We start from the raw sequence: 25,165 nt of genomic DNA on the forward strand, positions 1-25,165 counted from the left end.
TCACGAAATGTTTAATAAATAAACGTAATAAATAAACAATTTGCTGCCTGTTTACAATTATTGTTATATTCTTTTTCTTGGCATTACGCATGGCAAACTTCATTTCATTGACAGCGTTCCTAAATATTTGAAATATTATCTATATTCCTCACAAAATTTCACGAGGAAAATTTTTTGAAAAAATTTTTTTCTTCTTGGGAGTTTGTGATGTAATAAAAGTACCAGGTGTGATCGATGAATTTTAAAACTCATTATATTCGTCTTCTTCGAAAAGATTATTTCAAAATTCCAACGCCACAATTTGTTTATGATGCGGAATTATGAAATAGAAATTCCGAAATAGCTTTTTATATCAATTCATTTCATACAATTCTGCTTCATTTTGGACTCAATTGGTTAAAAATCATAACAAAATTCTCAGTCCGTGAAAACGATTCAGGTAAAAAAAAGAAGAAAAGAGTAGCAACAGAAAAATACAGATGGTTGAAATTTATAGTCAACATCTGAACATCTGTTATGACTGTCAGAAACTTCTGAATATTATTCGTATATCGTTTTATTCTGAAACAAGTATCGGTATCAGATCTTTGTTGTTGTTCACAAATTCGTTTTTAACACAATGATGATACTACATACGAAGAATGCAAAGGCTCAAGCAAACAAGAAAATATGCAAACATATTAAACGATTCATTTTCAAGGCGACCAAACAAAACGATCATGAACGTCTTAAAAGACTACTTTCTAATACCCACTTCGCAGATATCCTGAACGGCGATAATGAAACTCCGCTAAATATAATCAGTAAAAGAATAAAAACACAACAACATATTGAAACGGCGAAAATTTTATTACGAAATGCTGCAGATCCACTGTGGCGAGATAATGATGGCATCACACCAGCCAAATATTTATTGTTGACAAAAGGTAGGTGGTATAATTCGGACAATATAATACGAAATCATTCACGGTGGCTCACCTCGATGGTATATTATTAGTTTATGGAAAACTGATCATAATTTTGTATTGAAATTTTGCATGTTGGGGTTATTTCTTCCTAAAACATTTTCAAATCTAACAACTTCCAGTATACTGGAAACAGATAACTACTTCCTTATTCCAAATGGCACACCTAGTATATTTTTGCCTCATTGTATAGCTTTTTTGATGGCAATTTCGGGAATATGTCATACCTTGTGAAAAACTCAACGGTTCATGAGTTAATGGGATTCTTATGGAAGAAATGGTGATGAAGGGGACTCATATTTTTTTTAATATTTCTACAGAAGAGGTTTTTTTCGAAAAAAATCTTTCTCCTTTTCGATTTTGCAAATACGTAGTGTTATTAAACCGGTTCGCGATTTGGACTAAAAATGTACTGGGTGTAAAAAAATCCTGAATTCGGACAATTCAAATTCATCATAACTCAAGATTACTAACTCATTATGAATATATATTATATTGAATGAAATATATTTATTTGAGTGATTCTCAATTGAATATTCCAATTCGAATATTTGGTATCCGATATTCTTCCTAATTTTCGAATTTATAGTATGCAAAATATTCATTATTTTCTGTATTTACCTTCTGCAATCCAAGGTTTGGCAACTATTGCTCTCTCTCTAACGTTGTTTCACCTCGTTTGGCGCGCTTTAAGTTTGTTTTCTGAATTTCTGATGTATTAAGTTATTCATCTCAATATATTCTGAGTTTATATAAAACGTTGATTCACTATGGGAAAAAGGGAAGTGCGTTTTTTGTGGAGAAACTCGCGAATTAAGTGAAATATTGTATGCGCGCTTCATGTCAAATTCGATAGTTCATGTTGGGAACAAAATTTGCTTACTGACAATGACATATACTCCCACATGTTTATTACTCTGAGGTTCAAACTAAGGATCATATATTGAAAACCATTCGAGATAATCCTGGCTGCGCCTTTGCCTCCTTTCTAAAAGTAATAATAATAATAATAATATTTTTTTTTTGAAAATATGAAAAGGAGAAGATGTTGTCTTCATATGAATAATTATACAAACTATGGTTTAGCGAAAAAATATATAGTTTCCACATCTATAACACTTCATTCGATTAGGTGTACAAAATATATTTCGACCTGTATATCCGAAACGCCGGATGTTTTACCATTCGCTATAGAGTTATATTGAATGATCGTTATGCCCTCTATCACCCAATGAAATTTTGACCATATCTTGACGAACAATTAAAAATGATAGAGAATAACAATCACTTCAACCTATGATATCTTCTTCAGATTCATCGCTCATCGACCTTTTGTTGGAGTATCTTTATGACGTGCAGGCATTCCTAGACCCAGAAAAAAACACCGCTCTGCACATAGCTCTAGAGACTGGAGATGGACCAACATTTTCAAAACTCCTCAAGCTTCACGCCAATCCTAACATCAAGAACTCCTTAGGCCAAACCCCGTTACACATGGCAGTATTAAGCTCTAATCACGACTGCCTGAAGGACATGATGAACAATGGAGGAGATATAAATCTACCAGGTCGAGAATACTTAACACCTCTACACATGGTGGTAAGAAAGAAGTGTATGAAGAGTTTGCAGACTGTTTTAGCCTTCAAGCCCAAAACAGATGTCACGAACACTCATGAATTGACTCCCTTGATGGAGCTTGTACTATCCAACAATCATTCAACATTCCCTCTCATTTATGAATTGTTGGAGCATGGAGTTGATGTGGGATTTACTGATTCCAAAGGGTACAACTGCCTCTACCAGTGTGTTGATCGAATGCTTGATAACAATGACGGTACCTTTACCTATTTGTTACGCCTATTCATTCAGTATGGTTTAGACATCAATGCGGTGACAATGGAAAATGAGACAGCCTTACATATAGCAATTCGCAAGTGTGAAGAATCTATAGTGTTGTCTTTGCTAATATATGGAAGCGACTTGAAGATCGAAAGTACAAATGGAACGGCCTTAGATATAGTCATGGTCAGGCGACGTGACCCTCATATTGTAGAGTGTTTGGTCAGCTATATTGCTCTGAATGGATGTTCTGATATTCAGGAATATTTATCTCTCAAACATTCCATAATGAGTATTAAATCATTAAAAGCTGTACTCAGTCCATGTCAACAACTAATGGAGCTTTACAAAACTATGGCTATAACCACAAACTTATCACTCTATGATTTCATAACCATGAGCATAGAAACTTTAGCTCGTCGTATACCGAATAATGTATTGAAAAATGGTTTCAAAATGGATCTTGGACCTTATTCGACATTTCATAAGATTGTAGATTTTAAATTACAAGATGTTCGTAGATGTCAAACGGCGTGCTTACACGTTGGATTATTTTTGAGAAGTGTTTTTCGTCCATTCGTGGAAGAAGATGAATTTGTTTCGTATTTTGGATATCACGAAGCCTTCAAATTGCATAGGCGTTTGATGTTGTATCGTAGGGAATGGAGTCTGAAAGATTTGTCTGCCGGAATATATTCAATTGATTCTTGAAATTGAATGAAAATGTTGAGAGTAACACCTCATTTTTCATTTGTATTGATTAAAGAAATTTTTTTGAAAATTTTATTAGAAAGGAAAAAAAAATACGCAAATAACTGAATAATTTTATTTTTTATTGATGAATATCAATTCATTAATATTCTTCACATTGTTGTTCTTTTATTTTTGTACCTGATATTATATATAACTTATAATTGTTTTTAAAGGACGAATGAGCCACTTTGAAGTATTTATGTTATTCATGGTGGTCAATTTTTGTATATACTATGATCGATTTTTTGTAATTTTAGATATAAGTAGGTGTATTTTATATATTATTATTTTTTGTATTATTCACATTATTGATATCAATTGTTTATATTCATTTTAAAACCAAATAAAGATAGATTTTGTGAATCAATATGATTCGTCGATAGTTTTAAATGCTTTCAATTATCGAGAATTAGATAATTTTATCCAATATTAACTATGAATTTCATTTTAAAATTTGCATGGAAATTATATAAATTTCACAGTAGATCTCAAATGAGCATTCATGTTCTTATTCCATCCACTAAATACAATAAGTCTCGAGCCTAACTAATTCTTTATTTATTTACTATTAATTATTATTCAAATTTGAAATTCATCAACATTCTCACATTCAAGAGTAATACATGTATTTTAGCGCTCCCCCAACTTTTTAATACCTTTTCTGTAGAAGGAATCAGCTCTGCTTTCGAAATAGGCTTTAATCTCCGATCACTTCTTCATTGAAGTCAAATTTAAAGTCAGCCCGTTTTGAAAAATTGTGTGACAAATGTATAAAAAAAACTTCAACGTATGTCATATACAGGGTGTTTCCTAAACATGCGGCAAAAATTCAGGGGGTTGTTCCTTGGACTATTTTAAGCATGTTTTGTCCTTGGATGATTTTTGAAAAACCTCTTTGTTTCGAAGATACAGGGCGAACAACATTTTTCATATTTTTAAAATTAATAATAGTTTAAATAAAAATGCGTACCGCACTGTGTTTACTAAGTAGGTACAATTTATTTTTAAATTTGTTTAACAACATTCCAATTACTAAAAACGGCCAGTTTTTTGACTAAAAATTGATAAGTGCAGATGGTAAAGGAATACAGATTAAACACGGTTTTCATTTGAATTCGTTTTGTGATGTATTAGCAATTAACATTTTATCTTTGACTATTATGAATCGCTATACAAACACCGAGATGACTGACATGCATTTCATTTATGGACTTGCTGATGGAAATTCATTAAAAGCTAGGATAAATGTCAAATAAAATGTTATTATCTGAAATTTTGTTTCCCCTATATCTTCGAAACAAATAGGTTTTTCAAAAATCATCAAAGGACAAAATATTCTTAGAATAGTCCAAGGAACAACCCCCTGAATTTTTGCCGCATGTTTAGGAAACACCCTGTATAGTTAACAACGAGATAACTCAAAAAAGGGCATTTTGAGTAATCGCAGCCAACCACGTGAAAACTGATTACTGGAGCATGCCAGGTGATTCTTAAAATTTGAAACTCTGTGGTACTCAGAATACGAGAGATAGACCAAACATATGTTATATATTCGAAATCGGGGGAAAAAGAGCTAGTCAAATATAGAAAAATATACAGGGTGTTTCATTTGAAAAAATGAAGTTTCATCCAATATGTTGCCCACTCTGTATATATTTAATTTTTTGAAATCATTTTAGAAAACACTAGTCGATTTCGTGAAACTTTTGTTGAAACATTTTTTTTGTACCTCTTAGTACCAAAGTTAAAGGGGGGTCAAATTATGGTGAAAAACCCGATACACGTTCAGATGATATCTTAACAATGTCTGCTATGTCGATCAACTTCACTCTACGGTCATTCAAAATTATTTTGTGAACTTTTTCGATTTTGTCGTCGGTGGAAGCCTCTTTTGGGCGTCCACTGCGTTCGCCGTCTTCGGTGCTCATTTCACCAAGTTTAAACTTAGCATGCCAATCAATGATGGTTGATTCACCTGGTACAGACCCTGAAAACTCTTCATCAAGCCAAGATTTTGCGTCAACTGTATTTTTTTCCTTCGAAAAGCAATATTTATCAGCACACGGAATTCTTTATCTTTTATCAAATAACAAAAGTAGCTACACTCACAACGCAATATCTCACAAACTAATTGTCGGACTGACGTCAAATTTTGACACGTATCGTTTAAAGGTTGGTACGAACTGAAAATCATATGGTTTTAATACTAGCACTGCCATCTGTGCATCAGATCGGGGACTTTTCAATTAGCCTTATAACTGTAATTTGGAGAATTCATTTGATTATAGGACAAACCGCCACTACCCAAGAGTTCTGGATTGAAGGGTCAGCGATAAGTGAGTAGGGTCCTTATAAAGGGTGTTTTTTTTTAGAGCTATAGAACTTTAGATTGCAATGAAACAACGATGGATCATTAGATTGACATGAATTTTATTTATCCGCAAGATAATCTTGTGGCATTACATTTCAAATATGATTTCTGGCATATGATTGCCACGGCTGGCTTGGATGTAGTCCAATCTGGATATCCAATTTTCGATAACTTTTTCCAACATTTGTGGCCGTATATCGGCAATAACCCGGCGTTGTCTTCGAAATGGTCAAGGGTTTGTGTCTTATCCGCATAGACCAATGACTTTACATAGCCCCACAGAAAGTAGTCTAGCGGTGTTAAATCACAAGATCTTGGAGGCCAATTCACAGGTCCAAAACGTGAAATTGGGCGGTCACCAAAAGTGTCTTCCAATAAATCGATTGTGGCACGAGCTGTGTGACATGTTGCGCCGTCTTGTTGGAACCACAGCTCCTGGACATCATAGTTGTTTAATTCAGGAATGAAAAAGTTAGTAATCATGGCTCTATACCGATCACCATTGACTGTAACGTTCTGGCCATCATCGTTTTTGAAGAAGTACGGACCAATGATTCCACCAGCCTTTAAAGCGCACCAAACAGTCAGTTTTTCTGGATGTAACGGTGTTTCGACATACATTTGAGGATTAGCTTCACTCCAATTGTGGCAGTTTTGTTTGCTGACGTAGTCATTCAACCAGAAGTGCGCTTCATCGCTAAACAAAATAAAATAGACGTAGTGCGCGATACGTATTATACACAGAACCATTATTTTCGAAACGAAATTGCACTATTTCCAAGCGTTGTTCAGGCGTGAGTCTATTCATGATGAATTGCCAAACTAAACTGAGAATAAATCACTTGACAGCTGTTAAATCGGTCGCCATCTTGAACAATAATGCCAACTTAAAGTTATATACCTCGAAAAAAAACACCCGTTAAAATTCAACATTGACATTACGTCAAAGATAAGAACCAACGCACAAAAACAAAATCGACTGAAAAACACTCGAATATTCACGAAAGTGACGACATTCCTTTTGGCAATGACGGGATTGCGTATTTCCGCTACGCGGCCTACGCCAGGGACGTAGCCGATGCTCCGGATGTCTGTTTGACAATTCAAATAAAACCTATTGTTGGGTCACATTCCCGCTGTCATCCGGTAGACGTACGAATAACAGCTTTATATAACATCTCAGGCGGCTGCAAATTTTCTTGACACTCGATCATTGGGTTCGTAAACATGTCAGACCCACCGCTTGATATTCACACATGTATAAACATGTTCGCGTCTTCTACTTTGTTGTGATGTTGAGGGGGGCATATTGGAAAGCATTAGAATCGCTCACCTGTGAATTATGTTAACGGTTTTCGAGCAATTTTCCGCGTTGGGATTTTGATTCCGGCATTGATTTATTTATTCCATTTTTCTTATATGCACAAGCACCGCAATTGTATTTTATGTACACGCCATACTTTTTGAGAGCTTTTGAATCAAACATGAAAAAAAGTTGAAATATAATATAAATTGGGCCAATTGAAAAGTCCCCGGTCTGATGCACAGATGGCGGTGCTAGTATTAAATTCATATGATATTTAGTTAGTACCAACCTTCAAACGATAAGTGTCAAAATTTGACAGCAGTCCGACCATTAGTTTGTGAGATATTGTGTTGTGAGTGTAGCTACTTCTTTCATTTGAAAAAAGATGGGAAAAAAGAATTTCGTGTGCTGATGAAATATTGCATTTTAAAGGGAATGAATACAGTTGAAGCAAAATCTTGCTTCATGAAGAGTTTGACACTTTTCGAAATAACTTTTAACGCTGAATTCAACGATATATCATAAAATGTCATTCAAAGTTGATTTTCAGGTGATTTTGACCCTTATCCAAATTTCTTTGGGTCGGATCTGTATTACATTTAGGTACCTTTAGTTTAATTGTCCTGTAAATGGGTTAAACTGTTGGACAATGAAGCTATTATTATTATAAATTAACAACCTGCAATACATTTCGATGAGAAAGTCAACTTACTCATCTTGAACTAAATGGAACATATCAGAATCAAATCAAGAAACAAGTAATTATTATTTACATACTTCAATTCATAATAAACGAATTATCATTCAATGAAAGAAAAATCGAATGATTATTGGAAAGTAAATGAAAATGAATGAAGTAATTGTTTGAAATGTCCACCATTTTGCGAAATGCACTTAACGGTTCTGGAACCCATACTTCTTATACATTTGTTTATTTCGTCTTCTTGAATACCTTCCAATACATTCTCAATCTTCTCGCGAGAAATCACTATTGTTGGATTTGTCATTTGTTCCGTTGAAACAAATTACAGAATCGAATTTGATTTTGATATCATTACGATATAATTTTTGCAAGGCTTGGTATTCGAATTTAAAATAATTGTATTCGCGTCTCTTGACTATTTTATTAACAGCAGTTTTTGATAAATTGCATTCACTACAGATCCGACCCAAAGAAAATTGGATAAGGGTCAAAATCACCTAGAAATCAACTTTGAATGACATTGTATGATATATCGTTGAATTCAGCTTTAAAAGTTATTTCGAAAAGTGTCATAAAATATACAGGTCCGTATTGAAAAAAATGAGGTTGAAGGTGGCTCAGAGAGCACGAAACGTTGGATACGAAAACTGATTACGTCAAATTGAGAACAATTTACTGTCAAATAAAAAATTCCGGTAACATTTTTTGATAATATTTGAAATGAAGTGGGAAAAAAAGAAAAATCAAAATGACGGAATTTACTCTTTTTATGATATCTCAATAACCGGCCCTGATAAACTCGATTTGTTTTAACTGCTTGATAATGCTTCTATGCCTGCAACTTTTTCTCCATTTGATCTACGTTCTAACTCTTATGGTTTAAAAGTTACCTAACAATCTCATTGAAAAAGTGGCCACCCTATATAGCGTTATTGGATCGTTTAAAGGATGAAATCGTCAAGAAACGGCCCTATTTGAAGAGAAAAAAAGGGTGCTGTTTCATGAAAACAATGCGCCGTGTCACAAATCAATGGAAACAATGGCAAAACTGCATGAATTGGGCTTCGAATTGCTTCTGCATGCACTGCATTGGCCAGATCTGGCCCCAGCGTTTTTTCTGTTCTCATACGTCAAAAAAATGCTCGTTGAAAAGAAATTTAGCGCCAATAAAGAAGTAATTGCCGAAACTAAGACCTATTTTGAAGCGAAGACAAATCGTACTACAAAAATGGTATCGATAAGTTGAAAGATCGCTATAATCGCTGTATAGGTCTCGAAGGCAACTATGTTGAGAAATAAAATCGAATTTTGCCAAAAAATATGTTTCACTATGCTAGACCGAGGACTTTTCAATTCGTCTGTTGCAATGCTGCTTTCAAATTCAAATCCGTTCCAAAATAACAATTCCTCATCGAAATCAATTCAGGTATACAACATCGAATATTTCAAACACCGGATTTTACACAACGGATTTTTATACTACCGTGAAACGAACGAACATACATTTAACGCCGTTATTCACGTCCATATTATCGAAATACATACCATAAACAAAACGGAAGTCTCGCCGTGCCATGGTGGGCAAACATTCATACATCCGATAACCTGATAAATAATCAGTCGTGTGTATGGCACCAATGAATTGACACTAACGTGCGTGAACGGTCTGCCGGAAATGCATGAATGGGCGTAATCGGGCGTTAAGAAGCGCCCTCCTGGGCGGCTGGGGTTGGGGGATGACGGCCTGATATTAGGTTATCCCGACGATGACCGAACTAGGGATAGCGAAGGTTTTCGGGGTTAGCCTTGAACATTTTGAGGAAGAGTGACTGATTTTCTCTTTGTCAGATCAGAATTCCCGAGTTTTTGTCATTAAGCTGAAAAGAAGCGGAGGTACTGGGTACTGCATTACGTGAAGTGCCATCTGATGGGGGATTATCACAACGTTTTAGTTTTAAGTCGCCCTGGAACGAAGGTTGATCTAGTCTAGGCGAACACTACAATGAACGACTTGAAGGATACTAGAAACAAGTTCATAAAAAAGCACTCCACTTGATAAGTCCCTGACCTCACCACTTAAAACACATTTTTCTTGAAAATTCGTCTTCATTTGTCATCTTGAAGAGTCTTAGTACTCAATACTTTTTCGGTGGAATATTGCCGTTTGCTTTTGAAATAAGATTAAAAAACGATGATGGCCAGAACGTTAGAGTCAGTGGTGATCGGTATAGAGCCATGATTACTAACGTTTTCATTCCTGAATTGAACAACCATGATGTCCAGGAGCTGTGGTTCCAACAAGACGGCGCAACATGTCACACAGCTAGTGCCACAATCGATTTATTGGAAGACACTTTTGGTGACCGCCTAATTTCACGTTTTGGACCTGTGAATTGGCCTCCACGATCTTGTGATTTAACACCGCTAGACTACTTTCTGTGGGGCTACGTAAAGTCATTGGTCTATGCGGATAAGCCACAAACCCTTGACCATTTGGAAGACAACATTCACCTTGTTATTGCCGATATACGGCCACAAATGTTGGAAAAAGTCATCGAAAATTGGACGTCCAGATTGGACTACATCCGAACCAGCCGTGGCGGTCATATGCCAGAAATCATATTTAAAATATAATGCCAGAAGATTATCTTGCGGATAAATAAAATTCATGTCAATCGAATAATCCATCGTTGTTTTATTGCAATTTAAAGTTCTATAACTCTAAAAAAACACCCTTTTGTCTGACAGTGTACGATCATCTTCCAATTGTTTTCCAGCGAAAATCAAACGTTGCTGATCTAGAGGAATTTCTTCCTTGTCTCGAATCTTAGCCTTCACATTTGGTTAAAAGGTTGAGTAGAGTGGGTAGTATTCCCGTAAGTTTGTAACTTTCAATATTTGAAACTGAATATATTGTTGTTGAACAATAAGGATTCGTTGAACCTTTATAAAGTTGGATCACAGTGTGAGTAGGAACTAGAACTTCAGTAGAAAACAACTTTTCCAAAAAAAAAAATCGTATTACAAACACACCTCCTCAGATTCTTGATTTCGTTCTAGTTCACTATCATTTCCCTTTAGAAATATAGAACCCACGTATTATCGGAATCATTGTCAGTCAACGCCCACTATCCATATCCTCCCTGCGACGTTGCCAACTATCGCACTGATTGAAGCTTGCGATAACTATTGCATCAGCACCTAAGTTATCCGCAACAATCCAATCTCCCTTATTCATAATGCAAGGAGGTATGGAAGTTCTAACGAGCGATCGCAGTTTATGCATGAGTAGCAGGTGTGGGATTGATTCCTGCTACGGGGCATATATCGGCATAAGAGATTCGAAATCGAACTAAGCGCTTGATCCTTGTTAGAGTAGTTAGAGATCGGAGACGAAGGAAACTTCCGATCTTGCATACATGATCCTTTGTGCTTGTTTGCATTATGACGTCCTTGAGTCGGTACGTATTGCAGTAGTCATATTTGAACTGGATTTATAGACGTGGGCTATGGAGGATGATTGGGATCCGGTGGGAAGCTGATTGGGTGAAATATTTCTTATTGGTATAACAGTGGTTGGCTAAGCTTTCATTTCGCTGTGGATCTGAACTCGATCCCTTTGTTATTTAAATAATCTAGGGAAGTACAAAGTCATTTATGCAAACCAAAATAACATTATCTATATTCAATGATTCAGAAATTGCTTGGGAGTTCAGAATGGATATGAAGTTGATTTGTAGTTATTGGATATGGGAACGGTCTTCAAATCAATCCACCACTGCATATTAATGAAAAAATGCATGATGAAACATATAATGAAAGTCCGTAACTCATGGGCGTACCCAGCAAGAGATAATATCCTTCAAAAATTAGTTGGTTTTTCATGGGGTGCTGATGCCAGCACTCTTCGTATGGCATCTTGGGCCTTGGTTTTGCTGCTGAATACTGTTGTTCTGTTTGGTTCAATAGTGCTCATGTTCATAAAATTGATTCACAGCTTAACGTTTCTATGAGAATTATCAGTGGAACTATTAGATCTACACCGTTACATTGGTTACCACTGCTATCACATATACCTCCGTCTCCTATTCTCAGACAGATCGCAGTCAAGTTATCTTGGAAAAAATTTAATTTCTAACCGAACTGATTTCCAAAAGTATCTCACCTCCCAGATACTAGAACTGCCAGCTTAAAGTCACTAAAACCTTTATGGACAAATACCTTCTTTAAATCTTATGAAATTGACAAGGAAATTTGACGTTCGCTATGGAGTTCTTGTAATGTTTTCAACAAAAGTCTAATCGTCGATCCTTCAAAGGAAGTTTCAAGTTTCAATTTCCCTAGGAGTATTCGGTTCATTTCAAATCGACTTAGGACTGGGCATGGTCGTTGCAATAGTATGCTCTTCAAATGGCATTCTTCAGAAAGCCCACTATGTGTTTGTGGTGTAGAAGAAATCATTGACCACTCGATGAATTTTTTTCCAATTCACAAATTTCATGGTGAATCGGAAGCTATCCATTAAGTTTTAGATTCTTTTTAAGAATGGGTCGCTTACTTTAAATCGATATAATGGAAACTCTAACATTCATTACTTCTTTATGCTTTTATATTTTCAGATTTCAGATGTAGTGATAAAATATATGTCGTCAACTTTTGGTGAAGAAGAAGAATGGAGGGGATTTTTTTAGATAACTCAATTTCAGGAGTAGGCATCTCAGTTTTTTCATTGATTTATCAACGTGTTTCTCCCATCTGAGGAGTCAATGTATTGTGACCCCTAGATATTTCACAGATTAGATTTCCCATGCCTTGAAGATCCGTTTTATATAGAGAAAATGACAGGTTCTTTGATTCATTCGAGTTGATGGTTAACTTATTCTCATGAAACCATTTTTTTATCCATAAGAGATCTCTTTCAGCCTGCAGCTTCAGTCTCCCCCAATTGTCTTCTTCATGCAATATTGCAGTATCATCCGCAAAACTTATAACTTCTTCTCTCTTCATCATTACAAGTATACTGTATACATAAATTGTTCACAAATTTGGACCTAATACTGTTTCTTGTGGTATTCCAATGTCAACAATCTTATTTCCACTAATATGGTCTCCCATTTTTACATATTGAGTTATATTCATTGAATAACTTTCTATGCCTTTCCTCTGAACCCGTTTAGGTGAGAAACAGTATCAAAAGCTTTGGCAAGGTCTACAAAAACACAAATTCCTACTTTTCCACTGTCTCTTATATATTGTATATCTTTTCTACCGATTTTCTAATCGCATCCGCTGACCTACCACCTCTAAAACCGAATTGATTGTCTGACAGTAATTTATTGTTCTCCAAAAAACTCACAATACAGGCTTTCAATATTTTCTCTATCATTTTATCTACATTGGATGTCAAGCGAATAGCACTATAATTTGAAATATTGGTTTAATCTCCTGACTTGAAAATTGGGTTAACAACATCTGTCTTGAGGACTCTCTTCCCTTATTTCAAGGAACAACCTTGAACACCACCAGAGTTGGAACCCCATAAAGATATGCATCCCCAAATCAAGCCAAAAGACATCTCGCATCTCCAGAGATGATATCCGAGGAATAATCCTGCTGAGCCACTCAACAAGACTCCATAACCCCAAATCATTGTTCCCTCCCTCCAGCTCAGTCTACATCTCACCCCAAAAAGACGAAACCCAAGATTCGCCCTCTGTTCCGGATTATAATGCCCCGTAACGTCTTTTAATTAGCACCGCTGATGGCAATTAAAGAAGAGCAGGCCAGGTTCTCTCAACAGCCCCAGCCAGCCTTGACTTGATAACATTGCAGTCTCCATCTATCTTCATTACGCAGCAGGAACGTTTCCTGATAAAACGCCAATTAGATTCGTACTATTCAGCGTCTTGACGATTATATTTCTGAAATTTCATCCGAGCAATCTATTCTGTTCTTGACGCAGGGGCTGGCGCGATGATTTTCCGGGAATTGTCTCATTGTTACAGCTCTAGTTTGTTCTCCGCTTTTTCTGGAGGATTGTGCGATGACGAGACAATGAGCGCTCGGAGATTCCTTTGATGGTAACCGCCCCTAAGTTCGAAGAATGCCGAATAATTATAGTTTCTTGGAATATTGAAAACTAAGTTTGGCGGATTCGTCATTTAACAAATGGAGTTGCATCAAAGAAACGGAAGATTCGTTTTTTTTTGTTTTATCGAAGCTGTGTTCTGGATGAAAACAATCAATGCTCAGAGTTTTCACTGCTAACAACTATCCGAGAGTTCTAAGAAAGTTAAATTATTATACTTTCTTGGAATACAGCGTATGCTTCCTTGGAATACTTTCCTGGGTGGGTGCAATACAATCTTATCGAATGGTTACAGACAGAATTCTTCAGATAACACATCTGAAATGTGAAAGGAATTAGTTACAACATGCATTAGGAAGACCTCCAAGAAGATGGAAAGATTCGGGGTTTTCAATATCTCAGGAGAACTTAGAGTTGAAAACTATAGGCCTAAGGCCTGCAATACATGGAAGAAGAACAGAAGGAGCTAGCAACTGCAGAAAATTCAATTTCGCAAAGAGAAATTTCAGCAAAAGGCGGGAGAATCATAAACGTTTTGGCTTTTATAACAGAGAAGTTGTTTGGAAGCTCAGTCCATAGGTTTGTTAATGATTTTTTAACAACAAACGACTTTTGAAAGGTACTTGACGAAACATCAATATGTTGTTCTTCTTGTAGTGATAGTCCAAGAGGCCTTTTCCAAAATGGAGTCTAATCGTGTAATATGAATTCCAACGTCTAGGGGTAGGAGGAATTACAACAGGGGAGGCACGAAGAGCAAAAGTTTAAGAACTCCTGCCATAGATCATCGAACATTTCAGCATTGTCCCAAAAAGGAGTTGATGAATACACTCCTTAAAACCATATCTACCACTAGATGCAAAACATCATTTGAAACTTCTTGGATATATTAGATTGGATAATCATATATTACTGTCAGTTCTCAGAGCATGGAATCGACAGAGTTAATCAACTCCAACAATTATAATTTTTTCTTTGAAAATTAATCCAAAAAATTGACATTTTACTAGTACTTCTGTTTCCAAACTACTTCTTTCCCATAATTGTTTTGTTTGTTGTTTTAACAGATTTATCAAAAATCGTTTGTCGAATAACACTCGAGAAAAAAATTTAGGCTCATAGAATTTTTCGATTGTACCTAATATTCAAGTTTGTTGTTTTTCGGATATTTTGCTCACTACATTTTCTTCGAAACCACGTGAGAAAACTTCTTAATTATTATCCATACATTTTGTCAGCAAAATGTTATGTCTAATGACACAACATATAAATAAATCAGTAGATGAATACTTGTGTTCAATGAATCGACAAGTATTCATCTAGTTGAACCTGAAATCATAATTTGTGAAGTTGAACTGAAATTTCTGAATTTATACATTTGTGCGACGCCATATCAAACACATTTCCTTCAGCGCCGATTTTCTTTCAGGAATAAGCCCACGCCAACTGCGAAATCCGCTTATACTCCTCACGTCTTTTGTCGCTTCCACCCTTCTTCAACATAAATTAGACCAATTCTAATTCCGTCTTAACAACATATAAAGCGGTCTCCCGAAGCCCAGATCACACTAACGATAATGGCGTCTGGCCCTTCGAGCATGGATCGGCTCAGCGATTCTGCGGCGAGAGGTGGTGATGATCAGTTCGGGGAAAGAGTTATCCCACTTCTTCCGGGAATTTGGATGGGTCTTGGGGTTCTTGATGAAAATCATTATGGATGAGATAAGGAGAGCCAATTTTACGTCTTCGGGGGCGAGGAATTAGTTTTATGGTTGGATATTATTCTCCGATTTGGATGGAGGTTGAATGAGAAGCAGTTGAAGAAGATGTCACGCGTTCGAGTTGGTAAAAAGATCGCAGCAAGTGATGGGGTTAGAGACGTATGGCGTAGCTTCAGTCATAATGCGAATGAAGAGTTGTGAGAAATACTAAACTGCAATAAAATAACAAATAATAAAGTGAATTTATTATCTTCTTCTTTCGGTGTCTACTCTAGTGAATATTGGCAACAACTATTGCAAATTTGTGTCTCTTTTGGATGGTGTGAATCAACGTTCGGACATTCTTCCCTGTCCATGATAAAAAACTTCATTGAAAATAAGAATAGATCATTTTGAGATGAAAATGTATGCAGAATCAGAAAAGATGAAAACTATATTGATAAAAGTAGGGCTTTTTTTCGAGTGTTCAACTTCAAAGTAATCATATTGGGCCCTATTCTACTTTTGGTCAATTTTTATTTTTCATAGATGGTGGAATTATTTTCAGTATAATGGAATGTATAAATTATTAACACCTGTACTGGTTTATTTTACACTTTTACAAACATTACCTCGACTAGGTTATGTTGTTTTTACAGCTGACCCAAGAAGAGAAAAGGAGTGAGAATTTTTAATGCGTCCAGGACATTCACTTCAACCATAGAATGTTAAGCATAGAATTCATGATTACAAACAATAAAGAAACTTATCTAAAATTATACAAATAATGCTCTTCACATTGAAAAACCTCATCAGACAACGAAAATATAATAAGGGACATTAACTAGAAATTATATTACAATCAAATACATGAAAGAGAACCGACGCTGGCGCCATCTATTGGATTTCTCTTGAGGATACGATTGTTTGCAACTGCAACTGCAAAATCTCCAGATGGATTAGGGCAATAGAAAACAAATCTTCACACAAATCTATCTTAATTAACTGAATTCCTCAGAAAACCGTGTACCTCGGACACTAGGTGAATTAAAATACTATTACGGTGTTATTTTTGAATTGGCTAGATGTCCTCTAGGCAGAATTTCTATCTGTTCGTTCAATCATGAATCACTTTGTATTAAATTTTGATTTAATTAAGGAGGTTACGTTTCACTGCGACCTAATGGTTTATTGTGCCTCCATCAGAGCTATTATCTCCATAACGTGATCTACAGCTCCCCTTTCAGTTCCAGAGTTATGAACTCCAATATCTGGGATGGCTTCAAGGAGGCTAATTCCTTACTTATATAAGTTTCGTGTCCGAATCAGGTTTTGCGTTGGCTAGCGATGGCGAGGCATTCCGTCACTAGGTGATCCGTAGTTTCTTCCTCCCCCCCACAGAGTCTGCACTCGTAATTATCTGTTAAACCCATTCTCATGAGGTGTTTTCTAAGGCGGCATTGCCCTGTGAGGAGGTGTAGCATATTCTTACTAAGATCCAGATACTTCTTGGATCTTGTAGAGTCAAAGTTTCAAAGAATTTTTTTGGAGTGATTCAGACCAGGAAGATTCCGCCAGAGTTTTTCTCTTTTGGTTACCTCCCTTTCCTAAAACTCTTTCTTGTAAGTGCATTTGTCTACACCTCAGAAAGGTTCCGGGCCGATGAAAGTAGTTTGTGCTCCTTTTCTGGCAAGTGTGTTGGCCTCCTCATTACCTCTGATTCCCGAGAGGCCAGGAACCCAGATTAAAGAGACCTTGTTATTCTTACCCATTTCATTAAGTTTTTTTCGGTATTCCAATACCATCTTAGAATCGATGGTATGTGAGCTCAGTGCTTTAATTGCAGCCTGACTATCGGAATGTATTGATATGTCACATTTGCGATAGTTTCTTGCTATGTTGCATTCTACACATCTTTCTATTGCAAGTATCTCTGCCTGAAAGACACTTCGACAGTGGCCTAGCAATATTGAGCATTTGGTACCATTCCCGAATACTCCAGCGCCAGTCCTCGTTGTGGTTTTGGAACCATCTGTATACCATTTGATGGTATTCTTTTTAAGAACTAGGATTGTGGACTCCTTTTCCCAATTTTCTTAATATCGTAATGAATGTTTGACGCTAATTTTCTTTATCACCCCATAATCACCCTGTATACGTACATCGGTTTTAATCAGCTAGAACAACATTTGAATAATTGGAAGGCATCATCAGTAGTGATGAAGAACATTCAATATGAGTAGCTATACACTTTTCTATAGAACAAATAAATCACTGAATATAAAGAAAATAAACTCACATAGATTAACAGTAATATAGAATTTTCGGAACAATACCCAGAAAGCCAGAAATTTTTCACGAGAATGTCTCAAATCTATGGAGCAGGTCAAATAATTCCTGCTGAGTTTCCAGAACACAATGAATCAATCATTTCAATGAAAAATAAAAAAAAAAACATCAAAACACATTCAATTGCACTTTATGCATATTCTAGTTCGAATATCATGTGTGACCCAACACAACAAATTCACGTTGGATTTTCCACTAACCGAAATGCGAATTTGCCGAAACTATCTGTTTCAGATTCCTTTTAGATTATTTCAACAGGATGCAAATCACCGGTTCCAATGAATTAGCACTCTGAAATTGCGGATGTATCTTTGGAGACCTAATGGATTTTTCGATCATAACTCGTTAACATAGCCTAATTGGATACTAATTTCAATACTAATTGATGGCCAATAGCGTTTGATCCATTTATATTTTGCAGCGCCGCTATTTACTGAACGATGTGCAGGATGTGGAAATAAAACCATCATTTAATGCTAATGAGGCGCCGAATATTGTTATGATTTATTTTGTGTGAATATTGTTTCGATTGAAAAAATACTGCATATGTTGTTCTACATGTTGAATGTACCTTTTTGTTTTGGTTTCTCTATTATTTGAACAGAATTTTCATATTAAAAAAAACTCGTCCATTTTTACAGAGAATTTATGAAATGTCTAGCGCAAGTAGCTTGTTCATTGAGGATAGAATTCCATAGGTGATAGAATAAAATTCTCCCCAAATTAGCATAAACAGTCTGAAGGTAAACTTCCAAATACAAAATGAATTTCAAGTTTGACCTGTGATTACATAAATGTATTTTGCTTGAATGTTTGTTGATTCTAGAAGCTCGATCAACATATAATTTTGCAGCAAGCTTCAAAATAAATTACAAGCAGAATTTAATTAGGTGGAGTCTATCTGAAATCGAAGAGAAATAATCGGTATTTTTTTGGGTATTGTGTTTGGATTTTATATAGTTCTGGTGGCGCAAGCATAATTGCATTTTCTCTATTTCAGTATCGTAATGAGTTCATTACAGTTCTAAAAACAGTGCTGTAATGTAACTCATTACAGCATTGTTTTCAGTTATGTTTTTTGTTCTGTGGTTGTCTACACAGACTTTCAATCCTATCAAAATTCAACACATGTCAAATTTTCAATATAATACAATTTGGATATAGTGAAATGATTTGCAACTTTATTCGAAATTTCTCTTGATTCTGGTGGTGTTAAATCCATTTCTTCAGACATAATTCACGAATATAATGCGTAATTATAAATTATATCAAAATTCGAAACGTACGATTCAAATTGAAATTGCGTCATCTGTCAATTTTCGTGAGTCACACCAACTGGCAAGATACAATACAAATGTCACTAGGATGTATAATCTGAATTTTTCATTGAATTTCGACAATATTTCACAAAACTTGACAGGAATAGAGAAAATATCGTCAACACTCAGGCGTTCCAAAACTCGCTCCTTCGTCGCTCGTTTTCGAATTTCGCATTCGTATTGGAATAGGAGCCCATTCTGCAACTTGTTTTAGAATATACTATTGTATGTAGGTTGAATAAGTAATTTTACAATGAAATACAGTATATCTATTCAATTGCTCTTTTAGTCAATTTTAATCAACAGTAAAAACACAAGAGCTTTTTTTATCGGATGAATTTCTCTTTGCAACGAAATAGTTTTGCCAAGCACTAATTTTACGAGAAAAACTGACATAAAATCGGTTAAAATTAACACACCGATTCAAAATAAAAGTAGTATATGTTTAAATTAAAAAAATCTGACAAACTAATTGACATTTTTACTAGATATTGACGAAGAGAAGTTTTTATCCGATAAAAAAGGATGCACCTTTTTAATTGATGTCAAAGTGACAATAACATTTACAGGTATATGACATTTTGACATTGAAGTTAATTTATCATCAGAAAATAATATTTCAACTGTCAACAACTTCGAAATTATTGAGATCGACCCTACGATTCTAGATCTGAACCTACCTACGTATTTGAATTTCCTTTGGTTTTATTCGAGAACTATTGCATTCTCAGACGTCTGGATAGAAACCAATTTGAATGATAACAACACTACGTGTAACTACCGGGTAAATTTCAATCAGGTGCGTGTCAAACTGGGATCTTCAAGTGTAAAATTCAACATAATTTTTTTTTGTACTGAATTGAATATACTTGTCTGTTTTTTGGGAATCGAAATCTTTTCATTATAGCAACATTGGCCCAAAATAATAAATAAATAAGTCCTTTGTTTGAGATGCACCTAATTGAAATTGTCATAGTAGGTATATTCTTTATATTTTCAGTAGTAGATAGAGCTATAGCGCATTTCGGGATATACTCTACTCTACTTCCGGAGAAAATCAATGAATTTGAACTCAAACGTCATCCAATTGAAAGACGATTTTTCCATCGAGAATAATTTCCAAACAAGTTATTATTTATTTTCTATATTCATTCAGATCGGAAATACGGAATGATAGTGTTACGTCCCATTCTGAAATTGAAATACGTCTTGTCAATGTCGATATTTCTGTAAATGACCTTCGAATAACGTAGATCAATCCGTGTTGAAAATTTGCGTTGAACTCGAATAAAGATTTCGTGGATAAAAGAAGTTACAACAAACTCAACTTTAATAAATTATATCTCAATATCGATCTGCAGTGAGAGTGCAACAGAAATTGGTCGCAAAGTATAATAAATCGTTGTGATTAATTCAATTACCTCGATAAACTTATCGTGATATGGTTATATGAATTATTCCTCAATTATTAAGGAGAAACTAATCCGATCGAATTGAAAATCAGTACTTGGTTGGGAATTAACTACACGGAAGGTTCATGTGGAAATCTCATGAGAATCGTTGCCCTGAAAGTAATAGGGATTTCCTTATGAATTACGATAAGTTAGATGGTGTAACGCCCTCAACGGAACCCAAAAGTTTTTTCTTCTTGAGACCGAAAGAACTTAAATCTAATCAAATCAAATTTATTCCAAATTAATTCACTGAACTGAAAGAAACGGTAAGTATTAGTTCAAATCAGTCGCTTTTGTTCTTGTCTGATTTTATATCTATTTTTCGGGAAAAACATAAGTGAACGAACTTTGAATAAATGTCTTTTTATTTTTCATTCAGAATGTCATCTTTTAATATATTTTCATATTCTTTTCGGTGTAGACCAGAATAATATCGAGAAGAATTTTCAAAAGGATACGTAATATCTTTGTTTATGTTCAATGGCTTATCTCCATTAATATCTCTCATATATATCTGTGAGGATTCTCAGAAGCTCAAAGCTGACATTAGAGTTATAAAGCGCCATGGTGATTATTTCAGAGAATTATGTTTTAAATTAATCGACGAATAAGAAAATTATTGCTGAAAAAAGTCATGTTGGGAAACCTTCGTAAAGAAACCGTCAACTCTCTATTGGGTTGAATATTAACATACCAAAAAAAAAGGAATCACTTTTCTTCCTCTTTCGAAGGAGTAAAATAGCTAATACAGGGTGATTTATCGGGATGGCCTATTAGACGTTTATGGTAAACTAATCATAATTTTGAGCTGAAAAATTGCATATTGGAGTTTGAGACAATGATCTTTTTCCCTAAAATATTTTCAGATTTCTAAACTTCCGGTTATACCGGAAACAGACTACTACTTCCTTATTTTAAATGGCGCACCCAATATGTTATTGCATCATTAGGTAGCTTTTTTGAAGACAATTTCGCCAATATGTCATATATATGCCGATATTATTATTATTTATAGAAGATCATGAATTTGGACAACTCGCATTCATTTAAACTCAAAAGATTTCCAAATTAGAACCTAATTTTTTCATTATTCCAGTCGATTATACGTACAAAAATAGTGGGGGTTACCTAAGCAAACCCTATAGGTACCTAAAATGAATACTCTAAGAGTTATTGAGGAAGAACCTTAAATGAGGAAAAACCGCAATGTCTCACTATGTGGAGGAGTCTGTGACTAAAATTCGATGTCAGGATCACTGAATTTTATTTCATGAATTGAAACAAACTTCTAGTTGGGATTGTTGCGAAATCCTTGAACCGATACAATTTTAAATTACGAATAATTCATTACAATTCTTGAAATGTCAAATTTAGTTATGGAAATGTCTAAATTTAGTTTCTTTTTATGTTTTCCGGAAGTCACAGACAACTCCACACAGTTATAAATTGCGGTTTTTCCTTATTTGAAGTTTTTCCTCGATAACTCTTACGAGTATTCATTTTAAGTATAGTGTTTGCCCAAGTAATCTGCAAAAAGTTTTTTGTTCGTAGAATCGACTGAAATAATACAAAATATAGGTTCTAATTTAAAAATCTTGAGTTTTGATGAATTTGAGTTGTCCAAGTTCTTGATCTTCTTATAAACACTGTACATTTTTGGTCCAAACCGCAAACAGTCTTATAATACTACGTATTCGCAGACATGAAAAGAAAGAAAAATCTTTTTCTGCCGAAAAATTGAAAAAAAATTGGGTCCTCATTAAATCATAATTTATAAAATCCCATCTACTCATGAACCGTTGAGTTTTCTCCCAAGGTATAGCATATTGCAGAAATTTTCGACAAAAAAGCTATCTAATGATTCAATTACATACTGGGTGTGTCATTTGAAATGGGGAAGTAGTAGTCTGTTTCCGGTAAAACCGGAAAATGTAGAGATCTGAAAATATTTCAGGGAGAAAGATCATTGTCTTAAACCCCAATATGTAAATTTTCAGCTCAACATTACGATTATTAGTTTTCCATAAACGTCTAATAGGCCATCCCGGTGAAACACCCTGTATATCGGTCATACAGAAACGCTCATCCCGGTATAAATATTCATGGGTTGTACAAAAAGCTTTTTCAATGTGCTTAGGTATACGAATTCTCACCAAATCATAGTTCAAAAAACCTAGTAATCGTTATTTTATTGCGAAAAACTAGCCGTAGTTTTTGAATATCTGAAAAAACGATATTTTTCTTGTTTGTTATAATATCTACCTCAATTCAAAAGAAATAAAAAACTTTACGAACGCATTATCCTCTCGAAAAGGAATTAATATTTAGATTTAAAAAACCTTCTTCAGAAGTAGGCAAGACGTAATGACTTTAGTCACGACTAGACCCAAAATATAAAAAAAAATAACCCAGAAGCGGAACAACCATCCGAACATGAGAGCTATTAGACAACAATCCGTGTGAAAGCACTATTTTACATCCAGAAAGCTCCCACCCTTATTTTCATCGAAACTAAAGCAGCGACATAATTCAAGTTCAAAGGGGACACAAAGCTCCGACATCAGGACCTTCGAATCTCAACTGCCTTTGTCGCCGAAATTCAGCTTTTTCGCTTTCTTATTCTCGGCGCTTCTGATGGTGATTGATTCAATTTAGGGTTGAAGAGGGATAGGATGGAATTTAGAAATTGTTGGAGGCTCCGATGAAATTCATCTTTACAGTGTTGGCAAGTCGGTATCTCACGATTTAATATCGATATGTTAGGAATGAATGCAAAAATAATGTGTAAAGTCAAACGGAGATCGAAAATTTCTTTTCACAAATAGTGAGAGTTTAATTAGAAACAAGAGGAAAGTATATTTCCTACATCTGCAAATCTTTCGTCTCTGGTGTCAGCATCATACCTACTCGAATTTTCATTTCCACTTCTCTCTTCTTTAAGCTCCACGCAGAGTATTGAAAGGATTTGAGAGCTGATAGTGCAGATGAATTGGGTGAGTTTTGAATATTTTTATAGTTTCAAAAACTCCGGTTGCATCACGTATGTAGTAAATCCTATCATGACATTTGTCTACAAGAAAATATATTGTGTTTGTGCATTTATATTAAGATGGATGAAAATAAAATGTATTCATTTGTTTCCTCATAGAAATGGTATACTTACTGGCTACTTATTGCAGCTTTTTTGCAGAAATACCTATTTCACCGACATAAGAAATTTTGATGAGAGATTGAATTTTTTATCTATCAGGAAAACATATATGACGTTGCAACGATTTTGCTAGCTTCAATTCATGTTACGCTACTGGAATTTTCGAAGACGCGGTAATTTGTCAATTCATCGTATGCGATTGGTCGGGATGCGGATGCGCGTATCTGGAGAAGAAAACAGAAATAATTTTCTGAAAGATTATCAATAATTATCGAGACATCAGAAAAGATACGTACCTTGTTTCAAATTTCAGCCCTTACTAGTTTGATTTGAGATTTAAAAATTAATTTATCGGCGAGAATTGTGTCGTGATTCTCGGTAACTGTTGACATAAGTATTTGCATTTATATGCAATAATCTCACAAGAACGAATTGATTAATTTTCAAACAGTAGTTTTTTCTAGAGTCATCTATCCTTTGGAAACGTATTTCAGATTGGTAGATTTCTCGTTGTGTCAAATAATATCAAGAAAACTCCTTCTCAGGTTTATTTCATATAATGCAATCAATTCTTTATAATTTTTTGGTTAGAAATCCAAGAAGGAGTTGTGAATTCAGGTAAACACATTCTAATATCGTTGTTCATTACCCCAAAGCACCTCCTGTGGAATTGAAACAACAGAAATCTTTCTTGGGATTGAAAAATATCAAGTTCAACCTCTTATGGGATTGAAATATCGTAAAGAAGAATTTCCTTTGGAAGTTGGAATAATACGTACGTTAAACCACTTTAGTTCCTGAAACTGAGAAAATACCTGCGTAATACCTGGCCTTATTACATCAACTTTGCTGAATGGGAATTGGAGTACTAGAGCATCCTGCTAAGATCTGGTGAAGGCTGAAAATAATTTACAGAAGAGGTTCCATCCTAATAGTACAGAAGTTCATTAAAAACCGATTTAAGTTTAGTTTTCATTTCAAAATCTTTGTATATTTCAATTTTATTAAATTTGTAAAAACCTGGGTAGGAGTTTTGTTGCCAAATAAGCCAAACCACCCCTAGAAATCAGTCTTTAGAGTCTCATGGGCAATTGTTACATTACAACGTATGAGTTCAAAAACTGAAAATGTCATAATAAAATATAGTTATGAGTGATACTTTTGGTT

General features: G+C 35.0%; 2 protein-coding genes across 2 annotated transcripts in view; one reads left to right on the forward strand and one right to left on the reverse strand.

Annotated features, from left to right (window-relative positions):
- LOC123671426 (neural cell adhesion molecule 2) overlaps nucleotides 1-25,165 on the reverse strand; it is a 412,137-nt gene that overhangs the window by 300,266 nt on the left and 86,706 nt on the right. The gene's annotated exons all lie outside the window — the stretch shown is intronic.
- On the forward strand, nucleotides 493-3,517 carry LOC123671429 (ankyrin-1-like). Its single transcript, XM_045605282.1, has 2 exons — nucleotides 493-926; nucleotides 2,278-3,517. Exons 1-2 carry the CDS (start codon nucleotides 620-622, stop codon nucleotides 3,513-3,515), a joined length of 1,545 nt encoding a protein of 514 aa, XP_045461238.1. The 5' UTR covers nucleotides 493-619; the 3' UTR covers nucleotides 3,516-3,517.

The sequence above is a fragment of the Harmonia axyridis genome, chromosome 1, assembly GCF_914767665.1.
Source record: "Harmonia axyridis chromosome 1, icHarAxyr1.1, whole genome shotgun sequence".
In the NCBI taxonomy this organism is placed as follows: Eukaryota; Metazoa; Arthropoda; class Insecta; order Coleoptera; family Coccinellidae; genus Harmonia; species Harmonia axyridis.

Coding starts and splice junctions, on each gene's coding strand:
- LOC123671429 (XM_045605282.1), top strand. CDS start 620: ATGATGATACTACATACGAAGAATGCAAAGGCTCAAGCAAACAAGAAA. Junction 927..2,277: donor ATATTTATTGTTGACAAAAG/GTAGGTGGTATA, acceptor TATCTTCTTCAG/ATTCATCGCTCATCGACCTT.